Source organism: Struthio camelus, chromosome 4, assembly GCF_040807025.1.
Source record: "Struthio camelus isolate bStrCam1 chromosome 4, bStrCam1.hap1, whole genome shotgun sequence".
Lineage (NCBI taxonomy): Eukaryota > Metazoa > Chordata > Aves > Struthioniformes > Struthionidae > Struthio > Struthio camelus.
In genome coordinates, this window is record NC_090945.1 from 62974651 (window position 1) to 62988619 (window position 13969).

At 37.9% G+C, this 13969-nt stretch overlaps 1 protein-coding gene across 4 annotated transcripts in view; it reads left to right on the forward strand.

Annotated features, from left to right (window-relative positions):
• Window positions 1-13969, forward strand: part of ARAP2 (ArfGAP with RhoGAP domain, ankyrin repeat and PH domain 2) — a 127035-nt gene that overhangs the window by 100670 nt on the left and 12396 nt on the right. For all 4 annotated transcript variants that reach the window (XR_011141078.1, XM_068943219.1, XM_068943218.1 and 1 more), the window contains exons 27-29: window positions 1224-1352; window positions 7795-7934; window positions 13047-13129. Coding sequence is in view for 3 of the 4 variants with exons in the window: in XM_068943219.1 (XP_068799320.1) it covers window positions 1224-1352; window positions 7795-7934; window positions 13047-13129 (352 nt within the window). In the remaining variant the exon portion in view is untranslated. The remainder of the gene's footprint in view (window positions 1-1223; window positions 1353-7794; window positions 7935-13046; window positions 13130-13969) is intronic.

The window sequence follows — 13969 nt, forward strand, 5'->3', positions numbered from 1 at the left end:
CTACTAGAGTGTAGTGCTGAAAATAGTCCCAAAGCAGATGTTGGTATTTCATATTCACCTACCCTAGAAGTGAAAAATAAGATTATAATATTATACTTTTCCCTTCAGTGCCCAAGAGATACTGGGCTAGACCGCCTGACCCAGATGACAATGTCACACTGGTGTGATTTTCCAGCAGTTGTACCCAGCTCTTCTGAAGGCCTGACCCACATATGTTGGTATCCAAATGAAAACTCAGAACTTGTGGAAAGATCTCGCTTTGGAGATAAAATGACTCTTGGATTCACTGCTCTAAGCATGCACAGCCATTGTTAAGGTTTTTGTGCTTTCTGTGAATCTCTGGAGTATAGTAGCTGCTTACTGTTGAGCAGACTAGAGCCTTCAGGTGTGTATGTGGAGGAACAAGTAGTTAGAAAGGGGTATTGTACAGTTTCCCTCTGCCCTCCTTAATATTGCCCAGGTAATATAGCCCAAGTTGTGTGTCACAGTGTCTGTCGTGGTTAGATACCTGCTGGATCTGATAAGGCAGGTTTAGGGACCATTTGCGAGGTCTTCCCAGCTTTCATTTGGTATGAACTGGAATTTGTATCGCATAGTATTTGGGCTTTATTATCTGCAATTCTTCAGACCTGGGAAAGGGTTTCAAGTTTTCTGTGTGTTAGGACTGGATTATACCTATCTCCCTTAGACAAATGTATATTTCAGCAACCAAGGTGAAGTGCATGCACGGTCTTGTCATGCCTTCACTTATTTTAATTTTGATTTTGCTGTACTCTTTGCTTAAGTTTGGAATAGAGAAGTACAAATCTGGAAATTCCCCAACCACAGCCATGTGAAGAAGACCTACTAAGAGTGCATTCTTCTCCCTTTCAGTAGAAAGGAACGTAATGAAACCAAGAGATTGACTCAGCCTGTTTTGATCATTAACAGGCAATATAATCTGTGCTAGTATCTTCTGAGAAGGCAATTATTAATAATTAAATACCAAAGACGTGCTGAACATTTAAGTACTGTATGTTCAATCGGCGTTACCTGGAAGGAAAACCTATGCAGACCCTACCAGCAAAGGTGTTGCTGTAGAAAGTCAGTGAAGTGCCTAATTGTATTATTTGGAAAGCAATTTTTTCTTCTATTGCTCAAAGTTTACCTAGAGAAATGTGTAACTTACAAGGGCCTCAGATCTTGTTTTTCTTATTTCAACTTTTTTTCTGGGCATTTTTCAGAACGTCCTCTGCATTATACCGAGAACGTGCTAGAACAGGTTCTTCACTGGAGTTCACTCCCTGAGCCTGGCACCGCGTATCTGATAATAAAGCGATTCCTTACAGCAGACATGATAAAACTCTACACTGGTATGTATCTTTTCTTTAATTAGATATTTCACGGGGACACAAGGATGACAACTTTTTTTAAAGGGTTTATTGGGTCAAAGTGTCCCAGAACATATGAATTATCACTACGTTTTAAAAGTTATTGCTTTACTGAGGGTTGTACTGACTTTCTTTTAAAACATAGAAATTATGTGTGGTCTTATTTCTACAAATTGTACAGATCTGCCGTTTAAATATTAAAATGTATAGAAACTCTGCTTTCAGCTCGCAGTTTGTGAACTTCTACTGTATAGCTTGAGACTGCTCTTTCATCAGAGCAGTTCTGAGCAGTCCACAACCTGCCTTGCTGGATGAAAACTTGCATTGCTAGTAGTTGCAAGAACTAGACTTTATTTCACTCAGGGAAGAAAAACTGACTTTTTCCTCTTAATTTTAAAAAAAAAATTATATATATATTTATATATATTGTTGTGTAAATTATATAATCTAATGCCTCCAAACAGGAAGGCTAATTTGGAACGAGATACTCAAGCAACTAAGTGACTTGCAGCAAGTACATTACTTTTAAGTAGAAGGAGGAATGTAGGTCTGGCACTTGAAAGGAAACACAGCTCAAATATAAAGTGGAAACATATGATTTACAGGATGACCCAATCTTCTTCTTTTCTTTTTTTTTTTTTTTTTTTTATGAATATAACACCTGGAGTTAAGTCTCCCGGGTAATAATGTGTAGTATTCACTCTGAGGGAAGTGGAAGATTAGAAGTTAGAACTGTCAGAAAATGATTATCCTGTTTTCAAGCTGCTGACATCCTGTATGCCATCACTGTAAAACATGTGATAGTGACATGTGATGCCTGGTTTAATGCCTAACTGATTTTATCTAATGGCATATTCAAATATGTAATTTTTTTCTTTTGCTCTTGATCTCTTCCCCATACACAGAAGGGTTTAGTTTATCCATCTATAGATCTCTTCTGTCTTGATTCAAGAAAGAAAAGCTATGCTGTTATGCTTACTCTTCTGAAAGCAATAGCTTTCTCTCATCATCCTTTATTTCTGTAAAAGCAAGTTCCACAGATACAACCCAACCTTAACAAGTGTGCTACTCAAGGCTTTTATGTTTGAGTTTCACTATCTCTTATAAGTGTGTTGTAGCAGATAGTGAATAGTGAGAAAAGGCCTGGTTCATTAACAGCTTGAAATATGAATTCACATCATCTTGCTCAGTATATATTGAGAGGTATAACCAGAAAAGTGAATGGGGTATAAGGACTGTGTGTGAACCGCTGCTCTGAGAAACAAATGTGAATTAGGCAAGTGTCTTAAAGTTCCACTTATAAAGTGTAGTACTATTTAAGGAGAAGGTTTGCCATTTGCCATTCTTCTTCTCTCATGGTCTTTACCTCCATTTCTTCTCCCTCCCGTCCTCCCCACCACTAATTAAGCTCGCCTGGGTTCCATTCAGTTTGACTTTAGTCTGGACATGTTGGCTTTTGCTGACTGAATGTTTACATTTATTGATTCTTTTTTGGTGCTAAAATAATTAAAACCTTATTAAAGAAGTTATAAAAACTAAATAAGTTATACTGATTTTTCTCAGTGGTCTGAAGGGTTTTTCAAAAATTCCGCCATATTGCAAAATTCCACTAATGATCTTTGTAATCCTAATGTGATAAAGTGATCCTTTTATTGCAAAATCTGTGCTCCAATGTGGGGTTGCCATGTTAAGGAGCTTTTACCAGGTGAATAAATTTTATTTTCTAAAACTTTAGTTTTTGTACCTTTTAATTCTGTCTTGCAACAAGTGGTAACTTGTGCATACTGTTTAGGAGGGTATACTTGGTGATAGATTTTGAAGGTAGTTAACTATTCTCTTTACTTTGGTTCAAATCAATCAAAATGGCCACCAACCCTATCATTACTGCTCCATACATTGCATTGATATACTTTCAAATTAATATATCAAAAGGAAATAAGGAAAGTTGATGTAATGTGATTTAGTTGACTCATTATTCGCTGAACTACCATCTTGTTAAGTAACGCTGAGTGTATTTCATCACAAACAGGAAAAATATTAAGAAAATTTGAGGTGGGAGGCAGGGTTATATACTTTTTTCCCTCTCTTAAAAATAGTGTAGCAGACCAACAAAACAACAAAGGTCAGTTCTAATTGGATCTTATTATAACCAAATAAAGATATTTACAATAACAAACACTGTGCTGTAGTCATTTCATCATGCAGAGATTTTGAGTCTACTTTTAGCTTGTAAGTGTGCTGTGAAATATTATGAATAGGAAGGAGCTAAAATAAATGTTCATTGATTTCAGTGGAGATGTATATATATGAAGTGTAGGCCAAAATGCACTAAAAGTCTATGTTAATTTATCCAAATTTCTCATTTGTTCTTAACTGTGGATGTTAGTGCAGGGGAATACACATTTAGTATTTCTGTTTTTAATCTTGCATATGTACCTAGTGTTGAAATATGTGAGCAGATATTTCAAGACAAAAAGCTGGGGAGTTCTAGATAAACATTGTCCTTCTGTCATTAGGTAGTGTCAGAGTGAGGAAAGATGCGTGATCAGGCCGTCAGGGAAGAAGTGTTCGCAGTCTCTAGAGAAAGAGGCAGTTGTGGTTACAGGAAATCAGTTTTCCTCATCAAGGGAAAAAAAATTGATTAATTTTAGTGATATGTCTATAGAAAATTTGTGGTAAGTTTTCCACTTTCTTCCCAATCTTCAGTTATTCTCTCTTGACAATTTATTCTGCAGCTTTTCATGCTTTTGCAGGAGCACTGTCTTTGAAGTGCTGTTCAGAAGGGCAAGATGTGCATTATATTTTGGTATAACAGATACTCAGTACATCTTAGTTCTATTTCAAGACCCTCTTTCTTCTTCTTACATGAAATTTTTCCATATTAAAGCTTCACCTATTAGAAAAATATAAGAGAATAGATTCACTATAAAGTGTGTATAGAGATACTTGAAATTTTCCAGTAAAGAGTTGTCTAATTTGAGTGAGAAATACTGATTTTTCTGAGAACAGGAGCTATTATTCAGAGGTATCATTTGAAACACAGACTTCTACACTGTAAGTGAAGCAATCCTGGATGGGTTGAGTTCATCTAGTTTCTAGTAGCTTCAAAGTTCTGGAAAGTTTTGCATAGTTTGCGAAGTTTGTATCTGAAAAATCAATCTGATTAGAACACACTCAAATTATTTTAGATTTACTTTTTATTAAATGCTGGCTGCTAAAGAATACAGAAAATCATCAAGTCTAGAGGATGATTATTTTTCCTCCCTCAGACTTTTCTAAGATTACGTATCAAATGTTGTGGTGGGAATGCTGCAGAGTTTCGAATGACTTTTTTTGTCATTTTGGGAGCTATGTGCAGAATTAGAAATCCTCCAATTCAGTATAGATGTGAAAGTATCCTGCTACTCTCATTTGATGTGTTTAAAAAAAAAAAAAAAAAAGAATTCATGTGATGGTGTTGGGTAAGGTGTCATACTCTAGTCTAAACGTGAAACAAATATTCATATTGGCAGAGAGGGACTATATCACTTTTTTTTTTTTTTTAAACTGTACAAGTATATTGCACTGTTGCTGGATTCAAATGAATCCAATCCAGACTTTTGATTTTTCTTGTTAGAAATGTATTAATTCTGTTTTTAGATTCTATCTTGAAATAATGAAAATACTGGGAAATCATCTTTTGAGATTTTCTCTTAATGGAGACATGCTGGAGTTCGTTTTATTTGATGAAGTCAAAGGAGTTTATTTTCTTTTTACTTTCAATATATTTTTAAAATGTCTTTTATAACTTCAATTTGTACTCAGATATAAAGAAAGAGGGAATTAGAGTCACAATATTTAATTATCTTCTTTTTGCAAAGTTAGCGTTAGTACGGGGAATAATTTAATTTAATTTTCATCTAGTATGAAAGATGGGATCGAGATATGTCTTTTCAAGTTAGCCTCAAAGTCTTGCTACACCATACAAATAATAGCAGGATCTGATTCTCTGTGTCTTAATATATAACCTAACTAGTTGTATGTGTGCATTTTAAAGTGTATTTGCATAATCAGATGTTTGAATCCAAATATTACTTACCTATCTTTTGTGCACGCGCACATATGCCTCTTATGCAGTAATGCATGTTTTGCTGTTAGAAGGTTGGGGTTCTTCCTAAATAATCATATGTGGCATAACATGACTATTATTTCTGTCTTTCTTGAGTGAATGAAGATGTGCTTTATCTTTTTTGTTGTTAATTTATTTTAAAATTTTTTCCTTTATTTTTGTTTTTTTGAGATTGTGTTCTGTGCTGCTTCTTGATAATAGAGTTTTATATGAAATTCTCAAATCATTAGTAGAATGTTACTGAAAAGAGGCCACTTGGGTAATTGGGTAAGCATGCCGTTCTCTGTTTACCACCTGCTTCTTTTACACCACAGTTTTGTTTCTTATTTTGAAATGGTATAGTATAAAAGGTGGCGGTGTCATTCTAGACCTCCTAAGCAGACTTAGTATTTTCTTAATACGTTAGTGAATTACAGGAAATATCTACATTTAGCAAAAGAGAATAGGTGGCCCAAGCCAAAATATGGCATAAGTAGTAGACTCATAGTATTTTGGAATAAAGATATTAGCCCTGTTAGCCCTTGGCTGCTTCTTTGAGATGAAAAGATCACAGAATCACAGAATGGTTGAGGATGAGGTTGGAAGGGACCTCTGGAGATCATCTAGTCCAACCTCCCTGCCCAAGCAGGGTCACCTAGAGCACATGGCCCAGGATTGTGTCCAGACAGCTTTTGAATATCTGCAGAGAAGGAGACTCCACTACCTCTCTGGGCAACCTCTCCCAGTGCTCAGTCGCCCTCACAGGAAAGAAGTTTTTTCCCTCGCATTCAGACAGAACCTCCTGTGTTTCAGTTTGTGCCCGTTGCCTCTTGTCCTGTCTCTGGGCACCACTGAGAAGAGTCTAGCCACATCCTCTCGACACCCTCCCTTCAGATACTTGTACACATTGATGAGATCGCCTCTCAGTCTTTTCTTCTCCAGGCTCAACAGGCCCAGCTCTCGCAGCCTTTCTTCAAAGGAGAGATGCTCCAGTCCCCTCACCATCTTAGTAGCCCTCTGCTGGACTCTCTCCAGTAGTGCCATGTCTCTCTTGTCCTGGGGAGCCCAGAAGTGGACCCAGTACTCCAGATGAGGCCTCACCAGGGCTGAGGAGAGGGGCAGGATCACCTCCCTCCACCTGCTGGCAACACTCTGCCTAATGCAACCCCAGGACCCCATTGGCCTTCTTGGCCACCAGGGCACACTGCTGGCTCATGTTTAACTTGTTGTCCACCAGCACTCCCAGGTCCTTTTCTGCAGAGCTGCTTTCCAGCCCGTCAGCCCCCAGCCTGTACTGGTAATGTTGCCTGGACAGGAGAACAGTTTATTTCCTTCTGTCTGGGTGCTCTGTCTTCACACGAGCAGTCTACTGTAAGCACTAGTTACCTCAAGGAGAAAAGAATGCTTAAGGTTGCTGCTGAATTCTGAGTCCTTTCATTAAGGTTTCTACAAGATGCAAGTAGAAATTGTTTTTCTTTTTCATTGCTCCTTACTTTCTTAAAATATTGTTTTGATTTGATTCATTTCATGAGTCATTTCAGCATGGTAATTGCCATAATTGGTGGTCAGAAGTCCTGCTATTTGAAAGTGGACTTGCTGGGCAGTGCAGATAAACTATTTTTTAAAAGAAGATTGAGGAGAGGGAAAAGAAAAGTGGTGCTGCAGTAGTATTTATCTAGCAACATTCAGAAAAGACCAGTTTTTCTCTTTAAAGAATGTATTTTCAATGCTTTCTTGTATTATTTTATTTAGATTTTTAAATTACTGTCAAAGTTATGGTGAAAATCTAGTCTTTATCATCGAAAACTTGAATGAATCTGATTTGTTTTATTGAAAATCTTTTAGTTACAAAATCAATTTTAATTCTTTCCGAAGCTGCTTGCAAAATACTACTTTAAAAGTTTTGTTTGTTTGTTTTGCTAAATGCTTGTGTGTTTCTGTGTGTATTTTGACTCGCTTAACCAGAAAAGTGTGCACAATCCCTCACAAAAAAAAAAACCAGCGCTTTCTGGATAAATTTAATATACTTGTGCTTCAGAGAGGCAAAAACTTTATGAATACTTCGGGACTTAACTGCACGTTCTGTCCTCAAAAGATTATTGTAATTGAAGTACATTCGTGGTTCTTTCTGTGTTTTCTATTTTAGAAGTGAAACAGAGAAAATATTGTTTTTTCCAATAATTAAAATTATTATGTTGTCAATATTTAAGAATACCTTTCTTATTAAGAAACTTTGGACCAATCGAATTGTAATTTTAGTCTTTTAATATACCGTAACACTAGCAACTTCCACTGTTCCAAAATCTTCTAACAAAACGCTTTTTATTGTCTTGATAGAGAAAAACATGAAAGGTAGTATGAAAGCAGGTTATCTGAAGTACAAAGAAGAACCCTCAAAGCTACTATCTGGAAACAAATTTCAAGAACGATATTTTGTATTACAGGAAGGAAACTTGCTTCTTTACAAGGATATGAAGGTACGACAAACTCTTTAGCAGTTTAATCATAAGCACTAAAGTGTTCATTTACATATGAAAATGAGAAGAAAGGTAAACAGGTGAACTGTATTTAATGGAACCTTCAAAGTCTGGGGTTGAAGTACAAACTTTTTATGTTACTAGTTCACAGAGCCGTTAGTAAGATGAAATTATGGATGTTGCTTAGTTAGCTAGTTTAATTATGCACTGTTATAAGCTTTCTAAAAAAATTAAACTAAAGTTTAGAAAAGCCTATAGGCTGTGCTGTAACTACGTTTTATGAAAACCCTTTGTATTGAGCTGTAGTAGAAGCAGTATAGAACTCAAGTGAGCTGCGTGCTGGTTTGTCTTCAAATCTCAGAGCCTTTAGAAATTATAAGCAGCCAAGGGTCTTTTACTTAAAAATGTCCTAATGGAGGAGGTTATAGAAAACACTGTCTCTCAATGCACTAGCAAAACCTTCCCTTGCCTCCCAGCTACAAAGTTATCATTAACTTCTCAGTAATGAAGAGGTAATATAAATTTCTCTTGGAGTAAAACTTCAGAAAAGAGAGATGATTTAATCTCAGTCTTGCAGATACTAATACTGGTGCTTAGCTGTGCATCAGAAACCCACAGAAGCAAGGTCAGGCATACTTGATTGCATGTTGGATTGAGTTCTTTCCCGGGAGTTTTCTGTGAAGAATATTTTCAGATATATGCAATTTATGTTAAAGGGTAAAACTAAATAACATATTGTTAACTGTGCTATTCATTTTAGTTTTACTAATTTCTGGTAAACAGTACCTCTTAAAGTTTGAAATGCTTTTATTTTTACTGGATACTGGTTTTGCCCATCCAGAAAAATATGTATAGTTTACTGACCTTCCTAAAGTACTCAGGAGAATACACACACACAGACGTTCTGTCTATGTATTTTATATATAATGTATAGTTAATATATATTATATTTATATATTTTATATTGGTATATAATATCATATATTAATATATATTATAATCTTATGTTTGTGTGTATATATATATTTTTTTTAAGACCAAAGCTTACGGATTAATTGCTAATGTAAGCTAATGCAAAAGAAATGTTATGTCTTCTTGTAAGATTGTGGATATACTTTTAATTAGAATGACCCTAGAACATCCAAAATAGTGTCTTGTAATTTAGTGCTAAAACTCAAATTGTCACATATGTGAGGGTAAATTAATATTCTCATAAAACCTTAATTAGGATCTAAGTAAGAGTTATGATAGGATTATTGTACTATGTTAAAATTACTTTTTCAGCCATTCTGATTCATAAAGCATTAAATGGTTCCTGAACCCAGGTGGAGTTTTTAAATGGCTTTACACCTTTTTTTTTTAAATAAGCAAATGGAAATATCATTCTGACAAAATAGTGTATTTCAGTTTGTTTTATTTTCTTTTGAGAGATCTTTACCACCAATCATTTTTATTCAATTTTACGTCATATTTAGAAATGAATAGTAGAGGGAGTTGGTATTGCAGACGGAATATTACATTTAATAAGACTGCATGTATTAATTTATGAATTCTCATAACATTAAGTTTGCATATGCAAGAGGAGATAAATTCTATTAAGTGTTTTCTTTTCTTCAACAGCAATTATCAAAAAGTAAACAGTTTCCATGGTATTGTATATTAAATTATAGCATTGTGTTAATTGGCTGAAAAAGCTTGCTAATGTAATGCACAGTCATTAAAAGACTCACACTGCAAATGAGGAAGTTCCTTTAGGTGTAATTCTGTGAGAAGTATACTGTTGTTCAACTAAATAGTACCTTTTGTAGAGGCATCTGTTCAGCTTGGTGGTACTTTTGCTTTGAGTCAGAGGGTGGACTAGAAGACCAACCATAATTTTTTTTTCTTAATGATAATAGCACCTCAGATTCTGGGCAGTGTATGTCTTTTCCCCGATATTTGCATGTTTTTAGAATGAATATTACAGAGACAGAAATTGAGAATCCAGGTGAGTGAACACTATAGAGCAACTATATACTGGGATTATAAGATTTGTTAAGTGAAACACTTGGCCTAAAAGTACTAAATGAATAGTATTGTATTCTGCTACCTGTTTTAGATTCATGCGTATAAGAATTTTTTTGTTTCTTTTCAGTATTTCAGCCTCAAGACACATTCACTTCACACACTAATGTGTGTTTATATCTGTTGTAGGTTGGTTGAATGTATTTGATTGTCTAAGAATCACGGGAGTATTCAGATTGGAAAGGGCCTTAGGAGGTCTTGAGTCCAAACTCCTGCTCAAACCAAGGCCAGCTTGACATTAGGTTATTCAGGGCTTGATCCTATCAGGTTTTGAAAACCACAAAGGATGAGGACTTGACATCTTGGCAGGCTCTTCCAGTACTTGACTGGAAAAAGTTTCTTTTTACATCCAGTCTGAATCTCCCTAGTTTCCATTAATGCACATTATCTGTCGTTCTCCTGCTATGTACCATGTGAGGAGCCTGACTCTGTCTTCTTGGTTACCACCTCAAAGGTACTGGGTGGGGCTGCTGTTAGGTCCCCCGAAGCTGTCTCTTCTCCAAGCTGAACAAGCACAGCTCCCTCAGTCTCTCCTGACAGGTCAAGTGTTTCAGCTCTGATCAGCTTGGTCAGCCTCCAGTGAACTCACTCCAATTTGTGCATGTCTTTCCTCTATTGAAAGGGACAAAAATGGACATGGGTAGAGACAGATACAGTCTCACAAGTGCTGAGGAGAGGGGAATAATCTCTCTTTTTGACCTACTGGCTGTGGTCCTGTTAGTACAGCCCAGGTTGCTCTTGGCCTTGTTTGCTACCAGGACACTGCTGCCTTATGCTCAGCTTGCTGCAGCAACACCCCAGATCCTCCTCAGCAGAGATGCTCCTCAGCCAGCCAGGCGCCAGGGGGGCCCAGGGAGATGTAGGAAATAGGAGATTTCTTCCTTCCCAGAAGACCTGGCATTTGTCCTTGTTGAATTTCATGATGTTCCCATTGGCCTATTCCTTTAGCCTATCTGGGTCCCTCTAGAAGGTCCCCTGCCCTGAAATGCATTGAGTGGTCCTCTAGGTTAGTGTTGCAGACTTGATGATCAAGCATTCCATGGAGTCCTACAGGTCATTGATAAAGATATTAAACAGGATAGGTCCCAGAACAGACCCCTGTGGTATTCCACTTGTCACAGGCTTGCAGACAGAGTATGTCTGATTTAACTCCCACCCTGTGAGCCTGATTATGCAACCAGTTTTTTACCCATATAAGTATCCACCCATCTAAACCATAACATCATAACTTGGATACAGGAATATTGTGGGAGAGCATGGCAGAAGCCTTGCTAAAGTTGAGGTAAAATACATCCTTTCTCCCCTCATCCATGAATCCAGTCATTTTATCATAGAAGTCAATCAGGTTGGTCAAGCAGGATTTACTGTTGGTAAATCCATGCCATCTCTTCTCAGTCACCTCCTTCTCTTTGATGTGCCCAGAAATGTGTTCCAAGAAGACACGCTGCATGATTTTCCCATGGACCAAAATGAGGCTGAGTGGCAGGTGGTTCCCCAAATTGTTCTTTTGGCCTTTTTTTGAAAATGGCTGCAATGTTTTGCCTTTCTGCAGTCATCAGCAGCATCCCCCAATCTCTATGACGTTTCAAGGATGAGAGATAGCAGCCATGCAAGGACGTCAGCCAACTCTTTCAGCACCTTTAGATGCAGCCCATTTCATCCAGTGGACTTGGATGGCTCAAATTCTCTCAAGTAATCTCTGATTTGATCCTCATCTACTGTACTGGTTATTCTTCTCGGATCCTATCTGTAAGCACAGAGGCCCAGGAGACCTTGCTGATGTGAAAACTGATGCAAAGACCTCAGTCTCACCTGTGCATGCTGTTCCTCATCTAGCTGCCCCAGTCATCATTGGGCCTGCATTTTCCTTGTTCAGCCTTTTACTTCTAATCTAGCGGTAGAAGCTGTTCTTGTTGCCCGTGACCTCCCTAGCAGGTCTCAACTCCAGCTGAGCTTTGCCTTTCCTAACAGCATATCTACATGTCCAAGCAGTGTTTATAAACTTCCTCCTCTGTACCCTCTCCCTGCTTCCACCTCCTGTATGCTGGCTGTTTTTGCATCTGGGCTCTGCCATAAATTACTTATTTAGCCAGGTCTCCTGATATGTCTGCTTCTTTCCCTGAATGTCGTGGAGAACCATTCTTGCACTTGAAGGAATGCTGTGCTTAAAGACCTGCCAGCTTTCCTGAGCTGCTTTGCCCTTCAGAACTGCCTCCTCCCAGGGGGATCCTATGTGCCAGTTCCCTGAGTAACCCCAAATGTGCTCTCCCAAAGTCCGGGGTCTGTCCTCTGCTACTTGTCTTGCACACTCTCCTCAGCACCTCAAACTCCATGTTTCATGGTCTTGATGGCCAAAGCTACCATTGATTTTCACAGCTCCAAACAGTTCTTCCTGGCTTGTGACTAGCAGATCCAGCTGTGCATCGCCCCCGTCTAGCCCATCCAGTGCCTGTGCAAGAAGTTATCCCTGACACCCTCCAGGAATCTGCTGGATTGCTTGCGTCCCACCGTGCTGCCTTTCCAGAAGATGTCAGGGAAAGCAAAGCCCCCCCGGAGAACTAGGGCCTGTGATCCAGAGACTTCCTTAAGCTCCTCAAAGCCAACTTCATTTGCTTCTTCATCCTGATCGGGTGGTCTGAAACAAACACCCACCGTGATATTGTCATAGAAGATCTCACCACGCATGGTCTGCTCACCCTTTGCCATTCTTTACATAGAGGGCACCCCCTATCTTCTCTGACTGCCTCTCCTGAAGAGCTTGTATCATCCATTGCAACACTCTAGTCATGTGAGCTTTGCCACCATATCTCTGTTATTCTGACTATATCATACTTTTTTGACCTCACAGGGGGTTCACGTTCTTCCTGATTTTTCCCACTGATAGTGATTGGCTCCCTTTGTTAGTGGGGAAAAAAAGATGTAAAAATGTAATAGCCAACAAGAAAAGTGGGGTACAGCCCAACTGTGGAGACGGTTACAGGGCATTTCCTCTTTTGTATATTCCTGATACAGCCTGATACAGTAATTAGAATCTTATTTTATTTTCAGGCTAGCAAACCCGAGAAGGTGTTGCCTGTCAATTCCTTGAAGCTGTATCTTGGAGTGAAAAAGAAAATGAAGCCTCCAACAAAGTAAGAATAGAAAAGAAAAGAAGTTAAATGCTATGTAGCGAAGTACTGAAGTATCTTCGTGAAAGAGGAACATAAAATATTGTGGTACAGAGGAAAGTCAAGAAGCCAATTGGAGTACACTGAATTAAATTACCCTCCATACTATTATTTGTTCTATTGCTGTCTCTTGTTTTGTGTTCCACATTAACTCTTCTGTGCTAGGGAATTACTTTATTGATTGGCTTTTCTTAATCTTAAGTGTATTATCTCTTGTGGATGTGTTTGTTGCTAGCTCACTTAGTTTTGTGGTGTGTGTCCTGCATTTCATTGATGGACACACCTTCCTTGCACCAAGAAAAAAAAGAGAAAAAGAAGAGAAAACCGATTAATTTATCTTTGGTGTCAGTCCCTGCTGTTCAGTAGAGGATTTTCCTTTTTTAGGATCCTTATTGTTTTGACGTTTTTCCTTCTAAACAAAGGCTACAGTGCCCTTTACAAACATCAATGACTATGTCTCTGGAAAAGAGAGTGAGAAATGACACCTCTTTTTCTCAGATGTATTTCCAGTACTTATTCAGTCAAAGCTTTGAGACACTGAGATAATGTAGGTAGGATCCTATCCCAGGCGGGTTCTAAGTTGGTTGTAGCCTTTGAGCGGATCTACTTGTACTTTTCCCTTATAGTTGACATATCAAAACCCTCAAAAAGTCTGTAAATTTCAGAGCTTAGTTCTGCTAGACAAAAAGCAGTGATTTTTTTTGTTTCTTTTTGAGAAATTGGGAATAAGTAGGTGAGTAGTTTAAGGTAGAAATGTAACATTTCTGGATCTTTGCAGGTATGTTCATTCCTTGAGGTTTGCTG